The 22,587-nt window shown below is 47.9% G+C and overlaps 3 protein-coding genes and 1 non-coding gene across 7 annotated transcripts in view; 1 reads left to right on the top strand and 3 right to left on the bottom strand.

Annotated features, from left to right (window-relative positions):
* Positions 1 to 69: 69 nt before the first annotated feature.
* On the bottom strand, positions 70 to 1,919 carry RPL32 (ribosomal protein L32). The gene is made up of 4 exons (XM_058031671.1): positions 1,812 to 1,919; positions 1,160 to 1,260; positions 798 to 979; positions 70 to 242 (listed from the first exon to the last, which is right to left on the bottom strand). The coding sequence occupies exons 2-4, from the start codon at positions 1,253 to 1,255 to the stop codon at positions 113 to 115; spliced, it is 408 nt and encodes a 135-aa protein (XP_057887654.1). The 5' UTR covers positions 1,256 to 1,260; positions 1,812 to 1,919; the 3' UTR covers positions 70 to 112.
* On the bottom strand, positions 1,324 to 1,460 carry LOC131088340 (small nucleolar RNA SNORA7). Its single transcript, XR_009115087.1, has one exon. It is a non-coding gene; the product is annotated as a small nucleolar RNA SNORA7 (small nucleolar RNA).
* Positions 1,920 to 2,572: 653 nt separating the features above from the next.
* MBD4 (methyl-CpG binding domain 4, DNA glycosylase) lies at positions 2,573 to 6,136 on the bottom strand. The gene is made up of 8 exons (XM_058032204.1): positions 6,111 to 6,136; positions 5,852 to 6,001; positions 4,895 to 5,667; positions 4,468 to 4,542; positions 4,050 to 4,184; positions 3,667 to 3,816; positions 2,911 to 3,014; positions 2,573 to 2,777 (listed from the first exon to the last, which is right to left on the bottom strand). Exons 1-8 carry the CDS (start codon positions 6,134 to 6,136, stop codon positions 2,700 to 2,702), a joined length of 1,491 nt encoding a protein of 496 aa, XP_057888187.1. The 3' UTR covers positions 2,573 to 2,699.
* A 184-nt stretch (positions 6,137 to 6,320) lies between these two features.
* IFT122 (intraflagellar transport 122) overlaps positions 6,321 to 22,587 on the top strand; it is a 29,994-nt gene continuing 13,727 nt past the window's right edge. For 3 of the 4 annotated variants that reach the window (XM_058031830.1, XM_058031829.1, XM_058031832.1), the window contains exons 1-17: positions 6,321 to 6,403; positions 6,641 to 6,707; positions 7,836 to 7,920; positions 8,728 to 8,806; positions 9,547 to 9,623; positions 10,052 to 10,118; positions 10,899 to 11,045; positions 11,704 to 11,779; positions 12,308 to 12,499; positions 13,193 to 13,331; positions 13,929 to 14,131; positions 14,606 to 14,743; positions 15,448 to 15,612; positions 16,457 to 16,654; positions 18,217 to 18,357; positions 19,991 to 20,044; positions 22,313 to 22,474. In XM_058031830.1, the coding sequence (XP_057887813.1) occupies positions 6,363 to 6,403; positions 6,641 to 6,707; positions 7,836 to 7,920; positions 8,728 to 8,806; positions 9,547 to 9,623; positions 10,052 to 10,118; positions 10,899 to 11,045; positions 11,704 to 11,779; positions 12,308 to 12,499; positions 13,193 to 13,331; positions 13,929 to 14,131; positions 14,606 to 14,743; positions 15,448 to 15,612; positions 16,457 to 16,654; positions 18,217 to 18,357; positions 19,991 to 20,044; positions 22,313 to 22,474 (2,031 nt within the window). In that variant the 5' untranslated portion in view covers positions 6,321 to 6,362. The remainder of the gene's footprint in view (positions 6,404 to 6,640; positions 6,708 to 7,835; positions 7,921 to 8,727; positions 8,807 to 9,546; positions 9,624 to 10,051; positions 10,119 to 10,898; positions 11,046 to 11,703; positions 11,780 to 12,307; positions 12,500 to 13,192; positions 13,332 to 13,928; positions 14,132 to 14,605; positions 14,744 to 15,447; positions 15,613 to 16,456; positions 16,655 to 18,216; positions 18,358 to 19,990; positions 20,045 to 22,312; positions 22,475 to 22,587) is intronic. The other variant, XM_058031833.1, reaches the window with a different exon arrangement.

Raw genomic sequence — 22,587 nt, 5'->3', positions numbered from 1 at the left:
TGACAGCAGAGCCCTGGAGCCAAACACAGGCTGCTGCCCCTCCTGTGCCCATGCAAAACAGAACCCAAGTTGGACTGAGGCTTTATTAAATACACCTGTGCTGCAGAGGCTGCTACTCGTTCTCCTCGCTGCGCAGTCTGGCGTTGGGGTTGGTGATCTTGATGGCGAGCTGTGCGGCTCTCTCCACGATCACCTTCCTGTTCTTCGAGGACACATTGTGGGCAATCTCTGCACAGTACGACCTGTTGGAGACACACAGCGTTGGCCTTGGCTCCAGCAGCACCCCGAGCTGAGGCAGAGCCCTCTGGAGCCAGGCCACCATGGGACAGCACTGGAGCTGTCCTGCCAGCAGTACTCAGGCACAGCTGGGCTCGGGGGCATCACTGCACGGGCACTGAACCATGACTCCCACCCCTCACTGGCCTGAAGCAGGAGCTCCCCTGCAGAAAAGCTCAGCTTTTCCTGTGAATGACTCAGCCAAAGGCCATTGTTAATTACGGTTCTTACTACTTTGTAGCAAAAACAAGCACTGGAACAGACTTGTGCCCAGGTCTGACCCAGAGCTCCAGTTCTGTCTGTGGTTACCAGTGATGTGGCACAGCCCTGCTTGCCACCGTTGTGTATTTTTGCCAAGGGGATGAGATTGCCAGCTCCAAGGCCCCTCTGTGCCCCTACCCTCCAGCAGCCATTCACTGAGGGAACAGTGATGGCATCTATGCTCTCAAAGCAATGATTTTCCTCGTTTCCCGTGACCATGCCACCCCTCCCAGGCAGGAGTACAGCCCCCACACACTCACTTGTTGCTCATCATCAGCACTTCCAGCTCTTTTACGTTGTGGACCAGGAACTTTCTGAAGCCTGTGGGCAGCATGTGTTTTGTCTTCTTATTGCTGCCATAGCCGATGTTGGGCATCAGGATCTGTCCCTTGAAGCGCCGGCGCACTCTGTTGTCGATGCCTCTGGGTTTGCGCCAGTTGCGCTGCACAAATGCAGAAAATGCAGTTACAAAACGAGACCACCCTGACCACAGCCTACACCGGCCCCCACACTCCCTGCCCAGCTGCTGCAGCTTGGCACCATCCTGCTGGGCTTTCCTTCACCACCTACACCAAAGGTACCCCAAAAGCTCTGTCCTGGGGAAGCTGCAGCAACTCCTCACCTTGATCTTGACATAGCGGTCAGACTGGTGCCGGATGAACTTCTTGGTTCTCTTCTTGACGATCTTGGGCTTCACGAGAGGCCTGAGGGCAGGCATGGTGGCTGCGGGACAGAGCGGGGTGAGCGCGGGGCGTGCCCCAGGTGCGGTGCAGCTCCCCGGGCCACGCGTGTCGCAGACTGCCTTCCCCCAGGGGCCACGGGCGGGCCGGTGAGGGAATGGGTCTTCATCTGCTGGGGCTCTTCCTCCCGCCTCCGAAGCTGGCAGAGCACTGGGAGCTCTCCAGATGCGATCCTGGGAGGTGCCGCGGTGTTATCCCCGCGGCCCTTCGATGCTCCTGCCCGGAGCCCGGCGCCGCACGCCGCGGAGACCAACAGCGACCGAGACCCCCCGGCTCCGCCCGCCCACGCTCCGGAGGCCCCGGCCCGGCTGGTGACCGAGCGCGGCCGCGGCGGCCCCGCCGCCCGGGAAGGGGCGCGGGTGGGCCCCCAGCGCCGCCCATCCTCCGCAGGCAAAGGACCGGTGCCGGCCCGCGGGAGCCGCCTTCCGCGCCACGGGGAAAAGATGCGGCGGAGGGGAAGGGAAAGGGAGGAAACCGGTCCGTGCCAGAAGCGCCGGGGCCCGGATGGCCCCGGATGGCGCGGCCGGGACTCACCGGTGCCAATGGCGCGTCCACCGCGGGCCGGGCGAGAGAGGGAGGGGCCCCGCGCAAGCGCTTATGGGACAGGCGGGCGGTCCTGGCAGGGGCGTGTGGCGCTGCGGCCGCGCACCCGGGGCACCGGGCACCGGCGGGGCGGCGCGGCGATCAGTCCGCCGCCGCGGCGAGGTGGCACCGGGCACGGAGGTTCAGTCCGGCGGGGGCGCCCAGAATCGGTGCTTCCCGCCCACCGCCACGGACAGCGCGCCTGCTACGGGCCTGCCAGGACCTGACTGCGTCACAGCGCAGGCGGTGCCCGCCAGCTGCTTCCGCCAGTGCGGGCAGGCGGGCGAGCGCCACCCGGCGGCGCGGCGGAGCCGGCCGGGCCCGCTCGGGCTCCGCAGGCCCAGAACGGGGGCACGGCCCGAGCGACCGAGAGCGGCCCCGGCTCCGGGAGCCAGAACCCGCCTCGGGCCCTCTCCTGCCGCAGCGAGACGGGGCCCGTCCCTGCATGAGACTGGGAAGGCGCCACTAGCTCCGGCGGCACCGGGGGCCGGGCCAGGCCCGGGCAGCGGGCATGGAACGGGGTCTGCTCGTCCCGGGCTGCTCCCTGCATACGCTCTCCCCCTCAGCCCGTGTCCAGCAGCACCGAGATCAGAGCCCGACTGCTCCGGGCCCGGGGCAGGTAACGGTGGGCACTGGATGGCTGTGCCCAGCGAGCCCCCAACCCGGGGAGGCAGCTGCGGGCACAGAGCTGCACTGCAAGAAGAGACAGGCACTACAAAACAGGGACACGTTTATTAAAAAATAGCAATGACCCCAGCCATGACATCACACTAATATTTACACCCAGAGCTGTGAGGGCACCCGAGGGGAGGTGGTGGGGCAGTTCAGCCCCAGCTCAGCTCAGTCGATGCTCAGCCTCTCTCGGTTCTCCCACAGCCACGTGTGGTAAACGTTCAACTTGTGGTCCTGTGGCTGCACCTGAGACACAGGGAAAATGTCAAATATTTAGTAAAACACCTTAAAATATCTCATCACTCCAACGTTGTGAATGTTGGTTTTCCAGTGCCAGGGGGTCGGTGGGCACAAGTGAGACCCGAAGGGCGCCACCCACCTCCTTCCACTCGTTAACACAGAAGATCCTGTAGGAGTCGTTGCCGTACTTGCCGATGCCGTGCAGCTCGATCGGGTAGCGCCACGCCTTGCTCAGGTACTCACCTGCGGGGCAGGGCACAGCACTCAGCACCTGCACACACACACCTGCCCTCACCGCCTGCACACGGGAGCACCCTGTGCCACTGTTACATGACTTCACTTCGGCACATTTCAAATGAAAACCAAAAGTTTCAGGTGTTTCCTGGTGCACGCAGACCGTGAATCCCCACAGGTTAATCTTAAACTGTGGTGTTTACATTCTCTGTTCAGAGAATATGAATACCACATTAAACTATTTTTCAACAAACCACCACTGGAGTTTTAATCATAATCTCTCTCATCTGAACAAAATTCTCCTCGGCAGGTTCTGAGTACAGAATCAGAAAAATCCCAGCTGGAAGGGCCTTCTGCAGGTCACCAGAGCAGCCCTGAGCAGAGCCACCCTGTGACAGTGCTCAAACACAGCAGCAGTGCTGCGGGCGCTTGGGTCTCTCCCACTCCAACCAGTTTCTGGTCTCCTGCAGAACACACCGTGCCTGGCGTTTCCCTCCCAGGTCACACCGGGATCAGCAGCTTTGCCTGTGTGACACCAATGATCCCAAATGCTGCACAAAACAGACACCAACACACCCAATCCCCAGAGCAGCGTCTGCATCAAAGCTGTTTGTCTTTCGCCAGCATAACCAAGATGGTTCCAGCTGTCAGGAAAACCCACCTGAGAACCTGATGATGGTTTTGGCTCTGAGTTCATAGAGGCCCAGAGGTTTGAGCAGCTCTGACATTTCTTTCCAGTCTGCAGCCCTGGCTACCTCAGGAGAAGGATACCTCCTCAGGAACTCCCAGAGCACTGGAATGGCCATTTTCCCTGGTGAAAGAATCCTGTGAGCAGGAGCCTGGGATGGGGCTCTCCTTCTGCACTATCCATATGCTTTCTCAAGTGAGCGCTTCCAAGGTAAGGTACCTACTAAGGATTACTATTGCACAGTGACACAAGTTAAAAGAAATCAGTTATTTCATTAACACCATTAAAACTGGCAGCTGTTTCAGCCCTGTAACACCTCCCAACATCTACACACCTACTCCTGCTACTCTGCTTACCTGAAGTTTTGTTGAGAAATATGGTGGCAATGAGAAGCTTCCATGGATCATGGAAGAGTGTTTCCTGGATAAGATTGAAAGGAGAACGTGGAGGAGTCCATTTTCTGAGGGCCTTCCTTCTGGGTGGGCTGAGGGCTATACAGGGCCAACACAGGAATGTTTATTAGACAGCAAAGGATGGCTTTACCTATTTAATGAAAAAAAAAAGAAGACCACCTCTGAAGCATTACTGTGGAGGCACTGTGCATAGAGGGAGCCACAGCAGCTCCCACACGGCCTTTGCACGGCAGCAGGGGACTGTCCCACTTGGCACAGCTGCAGCCAGTGTCAAGCTGCAAGGAGTTTTCCACATCATCACTTGATCCTGAGCTATCCGATCCCTTCCCCATAAAAAAATGTATTTCCCTAAATACAATACCTTCTTTGCTGTATTTACTGGAAAAATAGGGACTCGTTTTCCTTCTCTCCACTTGTGTTCGTGGGACAGACTCTTCTGTAAAGAAATAAACTTCAGCATTAAGAAAAAGCAGCAAGTATTTTGTTGTCATGTTTCACACACCAACTGTGCTTTATGCAGTGATGGATACAGGAGGAATTCTTCTCATGTACAGAACACAAATGTACCTTAAATCTCCTCAGATTATTGCCTGACACTGTACAGCTTAAGAGCTTGGCACACTAAGTTTCAGTTTTGAGTAAGTCTGCATTAATTTAAATGCTGTTGGATAAAAATGAGATTTGGATGTCAGAGCAGCTTGACCTGAAGCAGAACACGTGGCCTCATGAGCCAGGAGAGGCCTGGGCAGAAGGTGAGGGCTGGCATCACCCTCTGCTGTCACACCCACCTGGAGGCATTGTGGCTGCTGCGGGGCTGGTCCTGTGCCACGGCTCAGCATCCACCTCGGCGTCAGGCTGCACACTCTGCTCACCCAGAGCCCCCGCATCGGCCACTGGGCCTGTCTCCAGCCCAGAGGGGTTCTCCTCAGCCCCTGCAGCAGGTGTGTCACTGGAGCACTGCCCCTCCTTTGGCAGGTGAGCCAGCTCCCTCTGTGAGCCAGGCACTGTCCCTGCAGCCCCAGGGTCAGCACCTGCTTCACCCACTCCCTGGCTGTCAGCTCCATGCGTGCCTGTCTGCCTGTGGCCCCTCTCGTTCTGAGCACACTTGGTCTCCCGTGTGTTAGGGACTCTTCTCTGCCTCTTGCTCTTGGCGTCACCTTGGTTCCTCCTTTCTGAGTCCTCACGTTTCCTAGTTTGAACGCTTCTCCCATCTGCCCTCTTTCTTCTGGTTTTCAAGTTCTCCTCTGGGTTTGTGCCTACCACTACAAAACCTGTGCCTTCCACAGTAGATGTAGCATCTTCCAGGTGTCCACTCCTAGCCTGGATGTTCTGAATTCCAACCTCAGCACCATTCTGTGCATGGAGCTCCTGCACTTTGCTCTGACAATCCTCCTTTTCCAGGTCAGTCCTCGCAGCTCCTGTGCCATATCCCTTCAATCCTGAGCATGTGCTCCCTCGAGGAGCTGCAAAATCAAAATCTGCTGCTTTCAGTGCTGTCTCCCCAGTTTTCTGTAAATACTCCACAAGTGCTCGTTTTGACCTCAGCTTCTTCCCTTCAGGGCTGTAGTAGGAAAGGAAAGGAAATTAGCAATGGCTTTCTCATTCTACCGCTCTTTGCTTCAATAATATATGAAAACAACCCCAAAACGAAGGACAAGACCAGTTTTTGAGGGCGACGCCTGGGCAGATTTCTGTGGCCCTGCCAAGCAAGGCCACACGGATCTCAGTGACAGCCCCCGCCTCACCTTATGAAGTACACGTCGATCCTCCCGGCCGTCCTGCCCGCCCGCCTGCGGCTGCTCACCCGCTGCCACCCGCGGGGGACGGGGCTGGGGTTGGGGACGGGCCGTTCCGCCGCCGCCGCCGCCGCCGCGCCTCGACTGCCGCCGCCGGGGCTGCAGGGGAAGAAGAGCCCGGGTAAGGTCCCGCTGCCGGCAGAGCCCCGGGGACAGCGGGGCGGGCCTGGGGCCGGATCCCCGCGCGCCGGACCCACCCCGCCCTCACCCGCCCGCCGCTCCCGGCGCCGCCATCTCCCGCGCGCCGCTCACGTGACCCTCCCGGCCCCGCCCCGCGCGAGCGGCCCCGCGCCGCTGGCAGCGCCCCCTGGCGGGTGGCGGACCCGGGGCCGCGGGCGCAGGCGCGTTGCCCGTGGCAGCGGCGGGGCCGGAGAAGCGGCGCCCGGCGCGGAGCGGGCCCGGCCGGGAGGGGCGGCGCGGGGCGGTGCCGAGCCGTGCCGAGCCGTGCGGGGTCCGAGGCATGCGGGCCGCGCTCACCTGGCGCGACAGGGCCGAGCAGTGGTGAGCGGCCCGGGCACAGCCGGCGTGCCGGCCCGTTCCGCTCCGGGCGGCTGCTCGGGGCCGTGGGGGGCTCCCAGCGCGGGTCGGGCCCGGGCGCTCCTGCCGCTCGGGGTTCGTGGGCAGTCACAGCCACGCTCCCTGGGCCGCTGCAGGGCTGGCCGGGCGGCACCTCTGGTCAGTTTCTGTCTCCTGACACGCGGTTCTTGGTTTGTTTGTTTGTTTGTTTGTTTCCCGCAGCATTTACGACCTCGCGTTCAAGCCGGATGGGACCCAGCTGATAATTGCTGCTGGAAACAGGCTCCTGGTAGGGAAACCTCCTTGTCCTCTCTCCTTTTCAGCTGTAGGAGCATGATTTCTTTCACATTAACTTATGAATATAACCTATCTGAAATCCCCTTATCTCTGTTAGTGCAGCCTCACAGTAACATACATATTAATGCAGGCCAATTCTAAAGTGTTTTGAAGTTTTTAAATATTTCTCACCAAGTTTTAAGCTCTATTTCCAAAAGTAATGGGATTTAAGTTATTTGTGTCATCTCGTGCTCCCGTGCGCTGCCCGGGGTTTGAGGTCCGTGAACCCGCCCCTAGTCCTGGCGCAGCGCAGGGGCCGTGCTGGTGCGAGTCTCCTTAAATCTCTGTGGCGAGGGCCGAGGCTCAGACCCGTGTCCTGGCGTTGGGGTGACAGGACCGGTGTGGGAGCATTCACCTCGAGCTGTCTGTGGGTCCCTGGGGCTGCTGCAGGAGCAGCTCAGCACCAGCTGCTCGCAGGTCCTGCCAAGCTTCCAGGTGGGGCAGGTGTAGGAGCTGCAGGAAGGGGCAGATGGGATGGATGGATGGGTTGTAGAGTTCAGCATTGCAGGACAACAGCTGTTGTTTTCAGGGCTAACGCAATCATGTATTTAGTGATGCTCCTTTGCAGTAATTTATTATGCTTAAACATAAAATGCGTAGAGAGATGTTTTAACAGCAAGATGTAAAATATAAAAATAAAAGATAAAAAGCCAATAAGATGTAAAACAAGCTGCCAAACAAGCTGTTGAAAAATGTCCTTTGTGCATGTTATTTTCTAGTACTGACTTCTTTCTTTCTAAGAATATCGAGTTACAGAAAGCTGTGTCTGTGCTAGAGAATGTTTTGTCTTGTATGAACTATATGAAATCCAAAAAGCAGGCACAAAAGGAAGTGCATAATCTGCTGACCTTCAGTAATTTTATATCCCAGCCCTCACACTGGAGGTGTTTACGCCAGGTTGGATGGGGCTTGCAGCAACCTGGTTTAGTTGAAGGTTTCACTGCCCCATGGGGGCATGAAGTGAGTGAGCTTTAAAGTCCCTTCCCACCCAAATGTGGTTCTCTGATTCAATGGAGGGGTTTTTTTGTGCAAGTTCTTTTGTTTGTATATTTGGATTGGTTTTTTCTCCCCATTTGAACAGGTATATGATACTTCTGATGGAACCCTAATTCAGCCTTTGAAGGGACATAAAGACACTGTGTACTGCGTGGCTTATGCCAAAGATGGTAAATAGCACCCTGGGGCACTGTTAGCCTGGTTTGTAGAGTGCATCTCTCCCACTGGTGGTTGATTGCCCATGGAAGTTGGAAGTGGGCATTGTTCTGGTCACAGCGTGGGACTGCTGGGGTTTGTTCTTTAACAAGTGCTGGGTTTGCTGTCCAGTGGAGGCTGTGATCTGCTGTGCAGATCTACCTGCACAGGTACCTGTACGGTCACCTGTGAGCCCAAGAACTGTGGTGCCACTGCTCCTCCTCTTTGACTTTAGTGTTGGGCTTAGCACTGGTGAAGGGTGTATTCATGGGCAGTGTGAGGAGAAGGCTCACCTCAGAGATTCCTGTTTCTACTACTCATCTGCCTCTGAGTTTTATTCCTGTATTTCCTCTGTCCCAGAGCTTCCTGATCCTTCATGTGTTACCTGCTCAGTGCACTCTGCTTCCAGTTCTCTCATGGTCTACAACTCTCATTGAGTGGGACTCACTCTGTGGGTTGGGGGCCTTCCTGCAGCTGCTGCTGTTTGGGTGATGGGAGTTCCTGTGACACTGCACCAGTTTAACTTGTTTCCCATCGATCTCCAGCCTGGGGCTGGACAGCACTGGAAGAACTGGTTACTAGCAAGGCCATGGAAATGGTGCAGTACAGCCACTGGAACTCCATGTGCCCAGGAAAGCACCAGCACATCCAGGACTCGGTGTCAGCCCCTTTATTACTTGAGCCTTATCGAGTTCAAGAACTTCTTGCTCTCTCTTTGATTGAGTATTTGGAGTGAAAGTGATTCTTGTATGTGTGGGATTTAATTTATCTCTAATTCCTAGGCAAGCGTTTCGCATCTGGCTCTGCTGATAAAAGTGTGATAATTTGGACTTCAAAGTTAGAAGGAATTCTGAAGTACACGTAAGTGATGCTGTTCAGTTCTGTGCCTCAGAAGCTGATTTTGATTATTCACTGCTGCAATTAAAGAGCATGAGCTGTTAGATTTGGGAGAAGGTTCACTAAGGTCAGAGAAAATGGGTGATAGGGGAGGGAGGAGGAAAAGAGCAGCTGAAGTATCTGAGTGAGACAGGAAAGCAATTAAAGGCATAAAAGGAGGTGGGGAGTTCAAAGAAATCTGTGCATTTAGAGGGCTGACAGAGAACTAGGGAAACTCATAATAGGTCAGAATAAAATTAAACATAGTATGCCCAGTCTTCTATAATAAACCATAATTCTGGTTCAAAGATCAAATTGAAGATGGGTTTGTCACTTCTGGTAGATTTCAATAATTTGGCTCTGTTTTCAGAGAGCCCTCTGAAGCAACAGCTTCATGTTCTCCTGAGTGCACATTTATCAGGAGTTGGCTGGTCGCTGCACAGGGCCCGCACAAGCGCGCTTGGTTTAGGATTTGGTTACAGCCTTCAGTCATATTTTTCAATGTTGCTGTAATCTTGATGAAATACAGTGAATCCTGCTACTTGGAGATAGTTTTTACAAGGTTTATTACTTAATTACTTTACAGTGATAGCAGACTTACTTGATGTACTATAAACCAATCCAATTATTTTGGCATCTGCTAAAGCTTTCAGCTCACTTGCTGAAAGTCAGAAAAGGGACATTTAAGAATGATTTATTGAAATCTGACTGTAACTTCATTCTAGGCATAATGACTCTATCCAGTGCGTTTCCTACAATCCTCTCACTCATCAGTTGGCATCTTGCTCGTCTGGGGATTTTGGTATGTCTTCTCCCTTGAACTTTTCCATCAAGACAGTGAATGCCATTACGGCTGGATACCTTAGATAACTACAGATAGGTACAGCTCTGTGACTCCAGGAGAGATGGGACACAAAGCTACCTAACATTCAGTGACATTGGATACTGATTTAAACCACTTAAACTCAGTGAGAAAGGACAGTAGTGAGGGGTCACAGGATGAAATGTGCTGCTCTGTTACTGGAGTTTTTTGCAGAGACACCCTCTGTTATTTAGATGGATTCTTTTTCCTCATTTAATAACAAATAATATGTATTTAAATGTCCACTTGCAGTGTACAAGACTTTGGTGCCTCTGAAATCCCAGCTGAGTTCTCTGACAGTATTAGTTTCCAGTCTGAACTCTGGCACATGCTTACTTGTCATTGGCTCTTTGTTTTCTTTCATTGAGGCTTGTGGTCTCCAGAACAGAAGTCAGTCTCTAAACATAAAACAAGCAGCAGGATTACTTGCTGTAGGTAAGTTTTAAGGGTTATCTGTGTCATTTAAGTTAGTTTCAATACAAACCATTTCAAGTAAGATAGAAGCTTTAAAAAAAAATTACTTTTCCTTCCTTCTTTTTCAGTAGCAAAGTGTTGGGTTATGCTTGGTCCTGTTTATAACCAAATCCTTTTGAAGGCATCAGAGACAGATTCTGGTCTTGAGCAGGTGTCTTAGCTGTTCTGTCCCATCTGTTCTTCTCTCTTGTGCCACAACAATAAAATGAAGTTACAGGAGAAATAATTGCAATGTTTGTTTGTTGTTCATTCCCTGTACTGTTGGGGTTTTCAGTTGAAGAAGTTATTATATTTGTGGGGAATCTGAAGTAAGGATTCATAACTGAAGTAATTAATCTGACTGAAGAATAGGCCAGAATAGACCCTAGGCCTCCCCTGTCCTACACCAGACAGTTCCATCTGATCATGTTCTAAATGTGGCTTTTAAAGCATCTTGGTCTGCTCCCAGACTGCCATCCCCAAACTGTATCTGACTTAGCGCATGTTACAAATATTGCAAGCTTTAAATGATTATTTTACTTCTTTATATATGATAAAATGTCCTTGATGTAGAGAGTGCTGTTGCTATAAATGTGGATTTAGATGCATAAACAAACCATAGGATTACTAGCCACCTCCCAGAACTCCCTCTTAGAAATATATTTTAATCTACCATTCCTGTGTGAGTGTGCTGTTCACCATCCTGCCTTCCTGCTGCTTGTTTGTAGTAGTTTACTCTTCAGTGTGTATGTGTTTTCTCAGCTGGACAAATGATGGCCAGTACCTTGCTTTGGGGATGTTCAACGGCATTGTCAGCATAAGGAACAAAAATGGTGATGAGAAGGTGAAAATAGAGAGGCCAGGGGGCTCTTCCTCTCCAGTATGGTCAATTTGTTGGAATCCTTCCAGGTAAATAATTTCATCCTTCTTTTTTTTTCATTCTGAATAGATAATCCTTGGCTCATTGATTGCAGAAAGGCTTGACTTCTATCCCTGCTGGAGCAGATTAATTCCCATATATGTTACCTTCTTTAAGTGATTATATATTGGGGTTTTGGCTTTGCTGCCAATCTTCAGCTGAATAGAGATCCTGGGAACAAGTTTAGATTGGAGACATGGGATTGTTTAGGTTGAAAAAGCCCTTTGAGACATCAAATCCAACCACTCCTACAGCAGTGCCAAAGCCAGCACTAACACCTGTCCCCAAGTGCCACATCCACACAGCTTTTAAATCCCTCCACCCCTGATGGACAGCCCTTTCAGGGAAGAAATTATCCCAATACCCAGCCTAAACCTTCCCTGGCAAAGCTTGAGGCCATTTGCTCTTGTTGTGTCCCTGTTCCCTCCCTCAAGCTTTGAGTTATTCCTGTAGAGGATACTGGTTTTGATTTTGTGTCCCCAAGCTGTTTTCCAGAGGTTTAAATGCCAACCTGCTGTCCTTTCAGTTTGTGACTTTTAAAGAGTAGCATGAAGACAATTCTACTATTCTGTGACTTGGTTCTGTTGCTCTAAGAGATTTGTTAATTAAATTGCTGTGGAATTACTAGTTTGTCTTTTTTTCTGGCAGAGATGAACGCAATGACATTTTAGCTGTGGCAGACTGGGGTCAGAAGCTTTCCTTTTACCACCTGAGTGGCAAGCAGGTATGCCTTAGAGAGTTTATTCAAGAGTCACAGGGTATTTTTGATTCTATTTTGTCCTCAATCAAAATACTTGTATACAGGTGCTTTATTAATTTCATTAAACGTCTTCTGTTTTCCCAGCCTTTTATGAATCTATTTTTTTTTAACCATTCCTCCTTCAGCTCTTCTCACATAGCAGCTCAGCTGCTGTCTCACAGTTCTTCCATTAAAGCCCTTACAACTCTGCTGACTTGTGTGACATGGTTCCCTGGTTTGTAGAGAACATCTCTGTGGGTTTTTTCAGCTGGGTAAAGGGGTTTTGTGACTTGTTGTGTTCTGAGCAGAATGGTTTGGGACTGGAGGGATTCTTGGATGTATTTTAGAGCTATCTTTGGGAATCTTAATATAGCCAGTGGTTCTAGGTATTGAAAGTCCATGCATGGAGGAGATGAATGGTGTCAGCAATGGCACTTATGTTTTCAGAAAAGATGAAATGATCCTTTTGTTAACGTTTTTTATTGGGGTTTTTTGGTTTATTTTCCCTTATAGATTGGGAAGGACAGAGTGCTCAATTTTGACCCATGCTGCATCAGCTACTTTACAAAAGGAGAGTATCTCTTGCTGGGAGGTTCAGACAGACAGGTTTCTCTCTTCACAAGGGATGGGGTACGTCTGGGCACCGTGGGAGAGCAGAGCAGCTGGGTGTGGACCTGCAAAGTTAAACCAGATTCCAACTATGTGGTGAGTAGGGACGTTTTTCTAACATTTTCACAGGGAATTTGGTACTTAAAGATCATACATTCCCATCTTAGTTGCTTGGACATTCCTGCTGAGGCAGTAGAACTTCACCAGTGTCTAGGGAGGTCCTATAACTGCCACTGGAATTACATATATCCCACAAAAGTAAAACCTGAGCTGTAAGAAGGATCTAAGGAGCACAACACCTGCTCTCAAGTGGTAAGGTGTTTGCTGCATTTTGGTTAAAAAAGCGGAGGGGAAAACAATTAAAAATATCAGCTAATAACTTCTGGGCTTGACCAATTCTAATTCCATGATGGGAAGAAGATGCCTACAGGGCAACTGTCAGGCTAAAATGCTGCACTCTTGAGTCCTGTACAAGTGGGAAGAGAATTAAAACAAATTTAAAAGTGAACAAACACACCTCCTCTGTGTGTTTGTCTAATCAAATCTATCCAAAACCCCATCCAAATAAACCCAAGCCCCCTCCCCAGCATGGTGGTCTCCATGGTCTGTGGTGACGTCAGTCCATTCTCAGTGCACTTTTGCCATGGTTAAACACAAGTCAGCTGTAGCTGGTGTTGGTCTATTCATTGTGCAGAAAAAGGGACATGGTCTTTATGTAAACACCACACACTCTGCCAAGTCTCACCTGTTTGTACCAATTAACTGAAATCATTCCCTTATTGTGTTCAGGCAGTAGGGTGTCAGGATGGAACAATCTCCTTCTACCAGCTGATTTTCAGCACTGTCCACGGCCTCTATAAAGACCGCTACGCCTACAGGGACAACATGACCGATGTTATTGTCCAGCACCTCATCACAGAGCAAAAAGGTAATTCCACACTTGCAAGCAGGCCAAAGCTTCATGCAGCTTGTTTTAGTTAATATCCATCAGGACACTTGGAATATACGCTGCATGGACTTGACAGGCTGTTGTCACTTTGGCAGTCAAACCGTGGAACACACTTGGGATGAGGAGAGGGCAAACTTGGAGCATGCAAGTTCATCACTGACAAGTTTAATGAAAGATGTGGGCATTGGCAAAGAGACTGGGAGGGACAGGGGCTCTTAAAATAAGGTTCTAATCTCTGAAAATGAGATAAAAATACTATGTGTTATATTCAGCTTTTATTTTCCTTACTTGTAACCGTAAGCATTTGTGCTTATTTAGTTTCTCCGTTTTTGCTGTCTTTTTATGGCAAGGATTTGAAGTACTGCTCCAGAATGTGCTGTTCATAGAGGGTGGTAAATTGTGACAGGGATAGTAGATTACGTAGATGCAGAGCAGCAAACGTATCTGAGCAGGAATGTGCTTTGAATTTTAGAAGTGCTCTAGGGAGATTCAGTTTTAGTGTATTAGTTCTCTGATTTCTGTATGTTATTTTTGTGTCAGCTTATACTTTATCATTTTGGTGTTTTTTCTTTCTAGTTAGGATAAAAGGCAGAGAGCTTGTGAAGAAAATTGCAATCTACAAAAACAGATTAGCCATCCAGATGCCAGAGAAAATCCTGATTTATGAGTTGTACACGGATGACTCTGCAGATATGTACTATCGGGTGAAGGAAAAGATCATTAAGAAATTTGAATGTAATTTGCTGGTGGTGTGTTCAGATCACATTATTTTATGCCAGGTATGTGCCTTAAAAGCTAGAGTAGTCCTGGGGTGTGTTCAGTGTTCAAGGCAGCTGTCCCAGACAGTGGCTGGCAGGACATGAGTGTCCCGTGGGATCTGCTGCAGCACTTCCCAAGGCAGTCCTGCTGTGCCCTGCAGTGCTCACATGCTGCTGGGCAGCCACTGTGGCGTGGCTCAGGTGACTCTGGTTCAGTAAAGCAGGCTCCAGAGTGAATTTGATAAATTAGCACAGAATCCAGGGGTTCTTCTGGGTGGGAGAGAGCTACTAGAAGAAGATTGGGGGTGTTTGTTTTTGTTTGCTCATAGGATTGGAAAATCTTAAAGAATTCACCCATTAAATTGAGTATTTGACTTTATGATTTTTAAATATAGAAGTAGACACACCTGCTAGTATAGGTATAAACATCACACATCAGACACAGATTTTTGTCTTCACCTCCAGGCTGTGTTTTATACCTTACTGTGTCCTTAGGAGAAGAGACTGCAGTGCCTCTCATTTAGTGGTGTTAAAGAACGAGAATGGCTGATGGAATCTCTTATTCGTTATATTAAAGTAATTGGAGGACCTCCAGGAAGAGAAGGCCTCTTAGTTGGTCTGAAGAATGGTCAGGTAACAAATCAGCTCTGGTATGTGTCTTTCCACTACAAACAAAATGTGTTCTGTGCTCTTGGAGACCTTAAGAGCAGCAGGCTCTTCTGCAACCTAGAATTTTATTTGACAGTCTCATCTTGGGATTAAAAATTAATTACTTCTGTCTTTCTCATTCTCTGACAATAAAATTCATAAATATATGTTTGACTGGGTCTGGAGGTCTGCGAGTTAGTATCAGCTGACAAAATTGAGTTGTTGGTGAAGAGAGCAGGTTTGCCTTTAGTGGGGGTTGGAGATATGTACACTTTTCCTGGTGACCACTTGTGAGGGTGTGGCTGTGCTCCAGGTGTGGGGGCTGTCTGTTTCACACGCCAGGTGGCAGCTGGAAGTGCCAAACTGGAGCCCAGAGGTACTGATAGCAAGGACATTGAGATCCTGTTTGTGTCTTCTGTGTGTAGTGTATTCCTGTATTAATGAAATTGTGTGACTAGTGGAGAGCCCAGGATGCATGGCATTGGATTTATCTGTATAGGCTTGCGACCTAGAGCGTGTTGTATCAACCAGGCTGCTCAGGAGACAAACTGGAAGCATTTCCCTAGTTTTATAGCAGTTTGTCTCTGAAAAAGCTTGCAATTTCACACTTCAGACAGCACTGAGGGTTTGCCGCGCTGTGCTGTTTCCAGTTCTGGGGACAGAGCAGTCTGAGTGAGTTTGTTTCCCAGATCCTGAAGATCTTTGTGGACAACGCGCTGGCGATCGTGCTGCTGAAGCAGGCCACGGCCGTGCGCTGCCTGGACATGAGCGCCTCGCGCAGCAAGCTGGCCGTGGTGGACGAGAACGACACCTGCCTGGTCTACGACATCCACACCAAGGAGCTCCTGTTCCAGGCGAGCATCAGCACTTGCTGGGGTTTCTAAATGGGGGAGCAGGAGGGCAGGAAGTGGTTTGGTGCACAGAGCATCCCAAAAGTGTTGCTGTGCAGAAATTCGCGTAGCTCATTCAAGCTATTAATCGCATCTTGTAGAATTTAACTGTGATCTGTTTATCAAAACCACCCTCTCAGAGATGGGGGAGTAGGAATGAGAAGACGGGAAATCTATGTGAGCAACAGCTGAATAAAGAGCTCTTAGACATGTGACCTTTTCACTTTAATTTAGAACTCTGCCCTGCTTCCCTCTGAAGCATTACAGTTAATGAGCATTTTAGTTTTATCATTAGTACGAACAGAATTAAAGCCTAAACATCTTTGTTCGTTGGGTATTCATAGGCTATAAAAGGAATCATGATAATGCTCTCTTCATTGGCAGTTAGCAGTCACTTATTAATGTTGATTAAATGTTTTCAGAACATACTGGATAGCAAGGATGGAGTGCTGCAAGATAGGGTCTGCAACTTCCTTTGTGTAGTAGACTGAGAAATGATCAATTAAATGCACTAACTAGCAGTGTATTATTGTGGAATTTGGGATTATGTTTACAGATTGATTCTAGAGATTGCTAGTAAATATACATAAAAGGCAAGACAATTATAGCTGAGAATTAAAATGTAAAATACATCCCAATAAATCTGTTTAGGAATGTTCTAGACTTTAGGGTATTGCAAATGTGAATAATCAATGTGTGTGTGTACACACCAGGCTGTAATGGGTCAAACACTTCAGCTGAAGGAGGCATGTTTCTTAGCAAAGATGTGATTGCATCAGTTGTAATCCTGAGATGTTTTTCTCATTAGGAACCCAATGCAAATAGTGTGGCCTGGAATACCCAGTGTGAGGATATGCTTTGCTTTTCTGGAGGGGGTTACCTCAATATCAAAGCTAGCAACTTCCCTGTCCACCAGCAGAAACTGCAAGGCTTTGTTGTGGGTTACAATGGCTCCAAGATCTTCTGCCTTCATGTTTTCTCTATGTCAGCAGTTGAAGTTCCGCAGGTAATCCTTTAATCTCATTAAGTGTTGCTTTATATCTCATAAACATGAATGTTTAACAAGTGAAGAAGCTTTTCTGAGATTTACTTGTATTTCATTACTAAAATGATTGCAGTTCACACTTCCTTAGTTGTTATTTAAGTTATATTGTGTGATCTATTTTATTTTTGTTTCTTTGGCATTAATTAAGCTAACTTCCTTTTTGCCGTTGGTAATTGTCTCTGATTCTCCCTTTCTACTTGCAAATGCACATAATCTAATATAGTGCAGGCCTTACCTCCTGCAGGATTTTTGCTGTGTTCTCTCTATATAACTTTTATCCATTGTAATTTCATTTTCCTTGAATACATAAAATACTGTTTTATTGTTGCTTCATCTAGACGCCTTTAGGCAATATTTAAACAGAATATTTTAGTCTGAATGTTTAGTACCTGTGTGGTCTTTATATTCAAAATTTAGGGATTGCCTTCCATAAAATGCTGATTTCTGTCATCATGGAAGTAAAAAAAAACAAAGCAAAAAAAGAAAGTAGAAGGATTGTGACTCTGTATATCCAAGAGTGTGCAGGACTTGCCTCTGAGAATCAATGAATAAAGCACAATGTCCTGTGCTTGTACTGACTGATGGACACCTGTGTTACAGACCCTCTGTCCCTTGAGGCCCTGGGCAGGCCCTTGGTGGGGCTCTGGCTTGTCCAGGGTGGTTGGCAGCCACAGGCAGGATCACCGGGCCTTGAACACTCCTGTCTGCCTTTGGCATGCTGTAGGCACCAAGGTGCCACAGAATTATTGTGCAGCATCTCAGAGGCAGCTTCTCCTCTGAGAGCTGTGCTTTTGGCAGTAGCAAAGGGTGTACAATGTTCAGATAAACTGGTAACAGTAACGTGGGAACGGACCCGCATCGTGCTGGGGTTGCAAAGCCAGGGTGAGGCAGTGGTGCTGCAGGGCTCCCTGTTCCCCCCAGAGGGCTCTGTGGCTGCAGACCCACGTCTGTCTGTGTGTCACCCTGCAGCAGCTGGCAGCTCCCCACGGGGGTTTCCTTTGGGGCAGGTCCTTGGAAGCCCCAGTGTGCTTTGTGCCGAGTCACAGCCTGGGTAGCACAGCTTTGTCCTCCAGGCTGGGGCACGAGGGCTGCTTTGCTCCCCTGCCTGTGTGTCCGGCTGTGTCCAGGGACGTGCCACTCCTCCTGCTCTTGGCCCTTGAGAGAACACTGCCCCTCCTTTGCTCTGCGTCCACAGTACTAAAAAAGCTCAGTGCACGTCATATTTAGCATGTTCAATGCCCAGAAGAATTCGCATCCTTAACTACTTCCTAATATTGCAGGGAACTGAAGATTTCAAAATGGATGAGGTTGGAATGTAATTAACCCAGCTTGTGTAAAGATAAGATAAAGATCACCCCAGAATGTTGTTCTGTCTGTGTACAAAACTGAGATGTTTATTCTCTGGGCAGCTTGTAATGGTTGTAATTAGAATATATTTTTTTCCCAATATTTGTAGAAAATTTCACTAATATATCTCAGTATTATGCTTTCTGATACATGTTTTTTTCTATGACGATCCTCAGTCTGCACCCATGTATCAATATCTGGAACGAAAAATGTTTAAAGAAGCCTATCAAATTGCATGTTTAGGAGTGACTGATGCTGACTGGAGGGAGCTGGCCATGGAAGCCTTGGAAGGGCTGGAGTTTGAAACTGCTAAAAAGGTAAAGCATTTGTTTACTCGTTTAGCAGAAAGCTTGGGTTTGATATTTATCTGTGTGTGTGTGTGTGTGTGTATGACTATAATGCATGTTTTGTGGCTGGAATATGTGGTGTTCCTGGGTTACTGTCTTGCTTGTCTTTTATGTCTTGTTATAAACTCATGATTTTGAGATGAGGTTTTGACCTGAAATCAAATGTATCTCTCTAGATAAATGCCATGTTCTAAATCCAGGTGTTTGACAGTAGGAAAATGGTTTCATCTGGGAAATGCGTTGATGGGTTTAGGGGAGCAGAACTGGGAAGCAGTGCCCACCGGGTGGCAGCAGAGGATGCTCACCTGCCTTTGGCCCCCGCCTTCCTTAGTGCTGCAAACCTTCCCTTGTCCCCCCAAACATTTAATATAACCTCCGTGCAAATGTGAAGATTTCCTGCTCTTTGGGATCTCCCATTAAGGCTGTGTGAAGGCAGTGGTGCTGGACAGTATCATTTCAGTCCTTTCCTCTGTGGTGTGCCTTGCTTTGGGGAGTGGTCTGTGAGTGGGCATAGACTGAAGAACTGAGTTTTCTCTGGCATAAAATACTTCCCTATTTTCTTTCACCATCTATTCTCAAGTAAGGGAGAGCAAACTGAGTTCAATGTCATGAATATTGTATGAAAGACAAAACATTCTAAAAATACACTGAGAATGGTCTGAAGTGATAGACATCTTTTAATAACAGATTTTTTTTTAAGAAAAGGAAATGAAATGCTTTTTTTTCCTTAAGTGGAGGCATCAGAATAATTCCAGTCTTATGGATGGCTTTATGCAAATAGATACTTTTGAAAAGAAGTTTTCAGTGCCTCCTTGGAATTTTTAAGTAGTGCCCTCTTAGAGCGGATTAATTCAAACAAAAGCAGCTTCTTGACATTAAAGGCTCTTACAGTTCCTAGTTCAATCCGATGTAAGCAGAATATTCTGTGCCCTCTTCAGTTTGGTTGGAAGTCTTGAATGTGCAGCCCAAAGAGTTAAATTTCTGTTTTGTGATGCATGTCAGGAATAAGTGCTGAGCTGCTGCAACTTGCACGTGACTTTGCCACTTGAGACTTTGGGTTGCACATTTATCTCCATTTGCAAAGATATTACACTGTCTTAAAGTACTTTTATCTTATCGTCTTCTTACTTCCTTTCCTCTCTCTGAGCTCCTTTCATGCTGGATTTTCGGAATGGTTTAAAAACTAGGAGCATATGCAGCCGGCTTTGACAATACGATCTGTTATGTGCCCTTCCTTGTAACAGTTTCCTGAAATTTCCTTGTCTGTGTCACACCTCACATCCAAACGGAGAAGCTATAAAATAGCCAGAATAAAAGCACGTAATATTTTAATTGACACTTTGTATTTCTTGGGGGACTGATAGGCGCAGCTCCGCTGCCTGCTGTGCCGAGCTGTTCCTGTTGAGCCTTGTCTCCTTTCTGTCACAACTCAGGGGCCACAGTCAGAGCCCTTCAGGTTTGGGACTACACAAACACAAACCCAGCACACTTCTGCCTGTCCTTTTTGCATGAGGACAGCTTGATTCATGCAGAATAATGTTTGGTGTTTTCTGGGATTTCAAGTTAATGCCTTTTACTCTTTTTTTAAAATTATTTTCAATAGGCATTTACCAGAGTTCGAGACCTTCGATATTTAGAACTGATCAGCAGCATAGAGGTAAGCCAGTGTTCAAGAAGATGTATTTTCTTAAAGTTACTGCTGTACCAAATTCAGTACTTTCTGTTTTGGAAGGACTTCTGGTTGGATATTGCTTCTGACTGTTGGAGATGTGTTTGAAGTGAAAAATCCTGGTTAGTAGAGGTGACTCAAGTTCTAGTCATAGGATTGGAACTTTGTGGACCAAAATGTGGGTGTGGGATGGGAACTTCTGAAACTGTCTTCAGGAGAACTGGAAAAATGTTCAGTATTCAATTAATAATTGGTAGAATACTACTGTGCTGACGGAGCTTAGTACAGAATACTTCATAAACATGAGTTCATTAAGCCTTTCCCTACCCCCTGGAGGTAGGTAATTACTATTATCTCCTCCTTGCAGAGACAGACACAGGCCCAGAGAAATGAAATGACAAACTTGGGGTCTCACGACAAGTCTGTGACAACTGGAAATAGAATTTGGGATTCCGTATTTCTATACTGTGCTCTAATCACTCCTTCCTATTCTTTTCACACTTCTTGATAGAATTTCACTCAACAATCACTGTCTGTCATGAGCACTTGAAAATACACTCATCGCCCTTGTCCTTCTGCAGAGATGGCGAGATAATGCTTTAAGATCTGCTTGGAGATGGCATAAAGGGAATTCCTCTTCCTTGTGTTAATTAGATTTACACCTTCTCTTAAAAGATACACTCCTTGTCTTCATGTCTGCAGAGCTGTCCTGCTGCTGTCAAAATTCAAGCTGGTTGCGGTGAACTTTTCTCTAACACAGGACAAAGGTCTGCATTAAGAGCCCCTTATTTCAGTTGGTTTTCTTTTTTTTTTTCTTTTCAAGGGTATAGGTAGGTGAGAGTGTTTTCTCACGAGGAGTAACCTTTCTTTTCCACATATGCTTCTCCAGATCTTCATTTATTGAAGATATTCTGGATTTGTCATGTCATATTCTGTTAAGTAAGAAAGAATCCCCCTAAAAATAGGCATAAACTTACTTTCACACATCCTGAAAATGCTCCTTTTACAGTGAGTTCTACATCCCCACTTGCTTTCGCCTGCAGTGGATTGGATTCCTTTTAAGGCTTGTAGGGTGTAATTAAACACACATGTTTCATTAATGCCATGGTTTTCTCTCAGTAATGACACTTTTTCCCAATTGATCACAGACAAACATGGTTGCCATCTCTATCTGGCAAGATTCTGTGGAGTCTTCAAAAAAGGGTGTAACAAGTCCTCTGATGAACCAAGGTTTTGAAGGAAACTTTGAACACCAGCTCAGTGTCAGCCCAGTCACTCGGCGTGGCCAGGGAGTGATGGCTGAGACCCTCTGGCAGCAGAGGATTGAATGTGGATGCTGGTGGAATGCTTTTCCCTTTGCATGCAGTTTTCTTTAAATTCAGCTCACAGCTCTGTGTTTCCTACAATGTGGGCTAACTGCAACAATAATTTTATCCCAGGCAGGGTAGTGGTGTGTGTGCAATACACAGGATAAGGCACACACATGGAAACACACACACACACACACACACACACACGTGTGCAAACCTGTCTGGGTCGCTCAGAGTCAGGGTCCTGCTGCAGTTTGATTCATGTGCAGGGTTTCTCCATGGCTCTGCACACACATGGGAGGTTACTGCGTGGCTCTGCACTAATGCTGTCCTCAGGGTCCCTTCCCAGGCCAGAACAGAACAAGCAGTTCTGGTTTCCAGGAGAGCATGTACAGGTGCTCTGGAAGTGACTGGTGCTGACCCAAATCCGTGAGCTCTTGCTTGTGGGGACAGTGGAGGTGTCACTGGTTTGTATTCAGAGGCAGGCTAACATACATCCTGAATCTACTTACTGCTGGCAGTTATCCTCCTGTTTGTCATCCCACCTGCACATATTGTTAAAGTAGCCAAATTATATGCTGGTGAGATTGTAGGGAGAAAATGAGGAGCCCATCAGATGCCTTTTTTAAAATAGACTGGCATAATGATAGCATGTGTTCATTTTCGTGTGTGAAATCAAGAGAAGTGACTTTTCATCACTTTGGTTTGTATAGTGACATTTAATTTTGCTCTTCATAATTTTAATTAATGAGGGATTTAATCCTTTAATTATAAATTCACCAGAAATGTAGGAGAGGCATAATTATGCTATCCCGTTACAGGTTTTTAATTATTAGCAGTTAAAATCTAAGCCTGAAAATCTAATTCCTCAAAGGCTATTTCTCGCCTAGGTGCTGATCATCTAGAATATTTTCTACATCTCTCTTCGGTTTTTTTGTTTTTCCAGGATCGGAAAAAGCACGGAGAGAACAACCAGGAGCTGTTCCTGGCAGATGTTTATGCCTACCAGGGAAAATTCCACGAGGCAGCGAGGCTGTACAAGAGGAGCGGCCACGAGAGCCTGGCCCTGGAGATGTACTCGGACCTGCGCATGTTCGAGCACGCAAAGGTAGGACTGGCACCTGGGCTTCAGTGCAGGAATTCTCATGTGCCTCTCACCGTTCCAGTGTGTGATCCTACAAAGGAACTGTGGGCTTTGAATTCTGATTTCATTTTATCAGG

This window comes from Melospiza georgiana, chromosome 11, assembly GCF_028018845.1.
Source record: "Melospiza georgiana isolate bMelGeo1 chromosome 11, bMelGeo1.pri, whole genome shotgun sequence".
NCBI lineage: Eukaryota > Metazoa > Chordata > Aves > Passeriformes > Passerellidae > Melospiza > Melospiza georgiana.
Note: the sequence above shows the minus strand (reverse complement) of the source record. Positions and strands in the feature narration are given on the sequence as shown.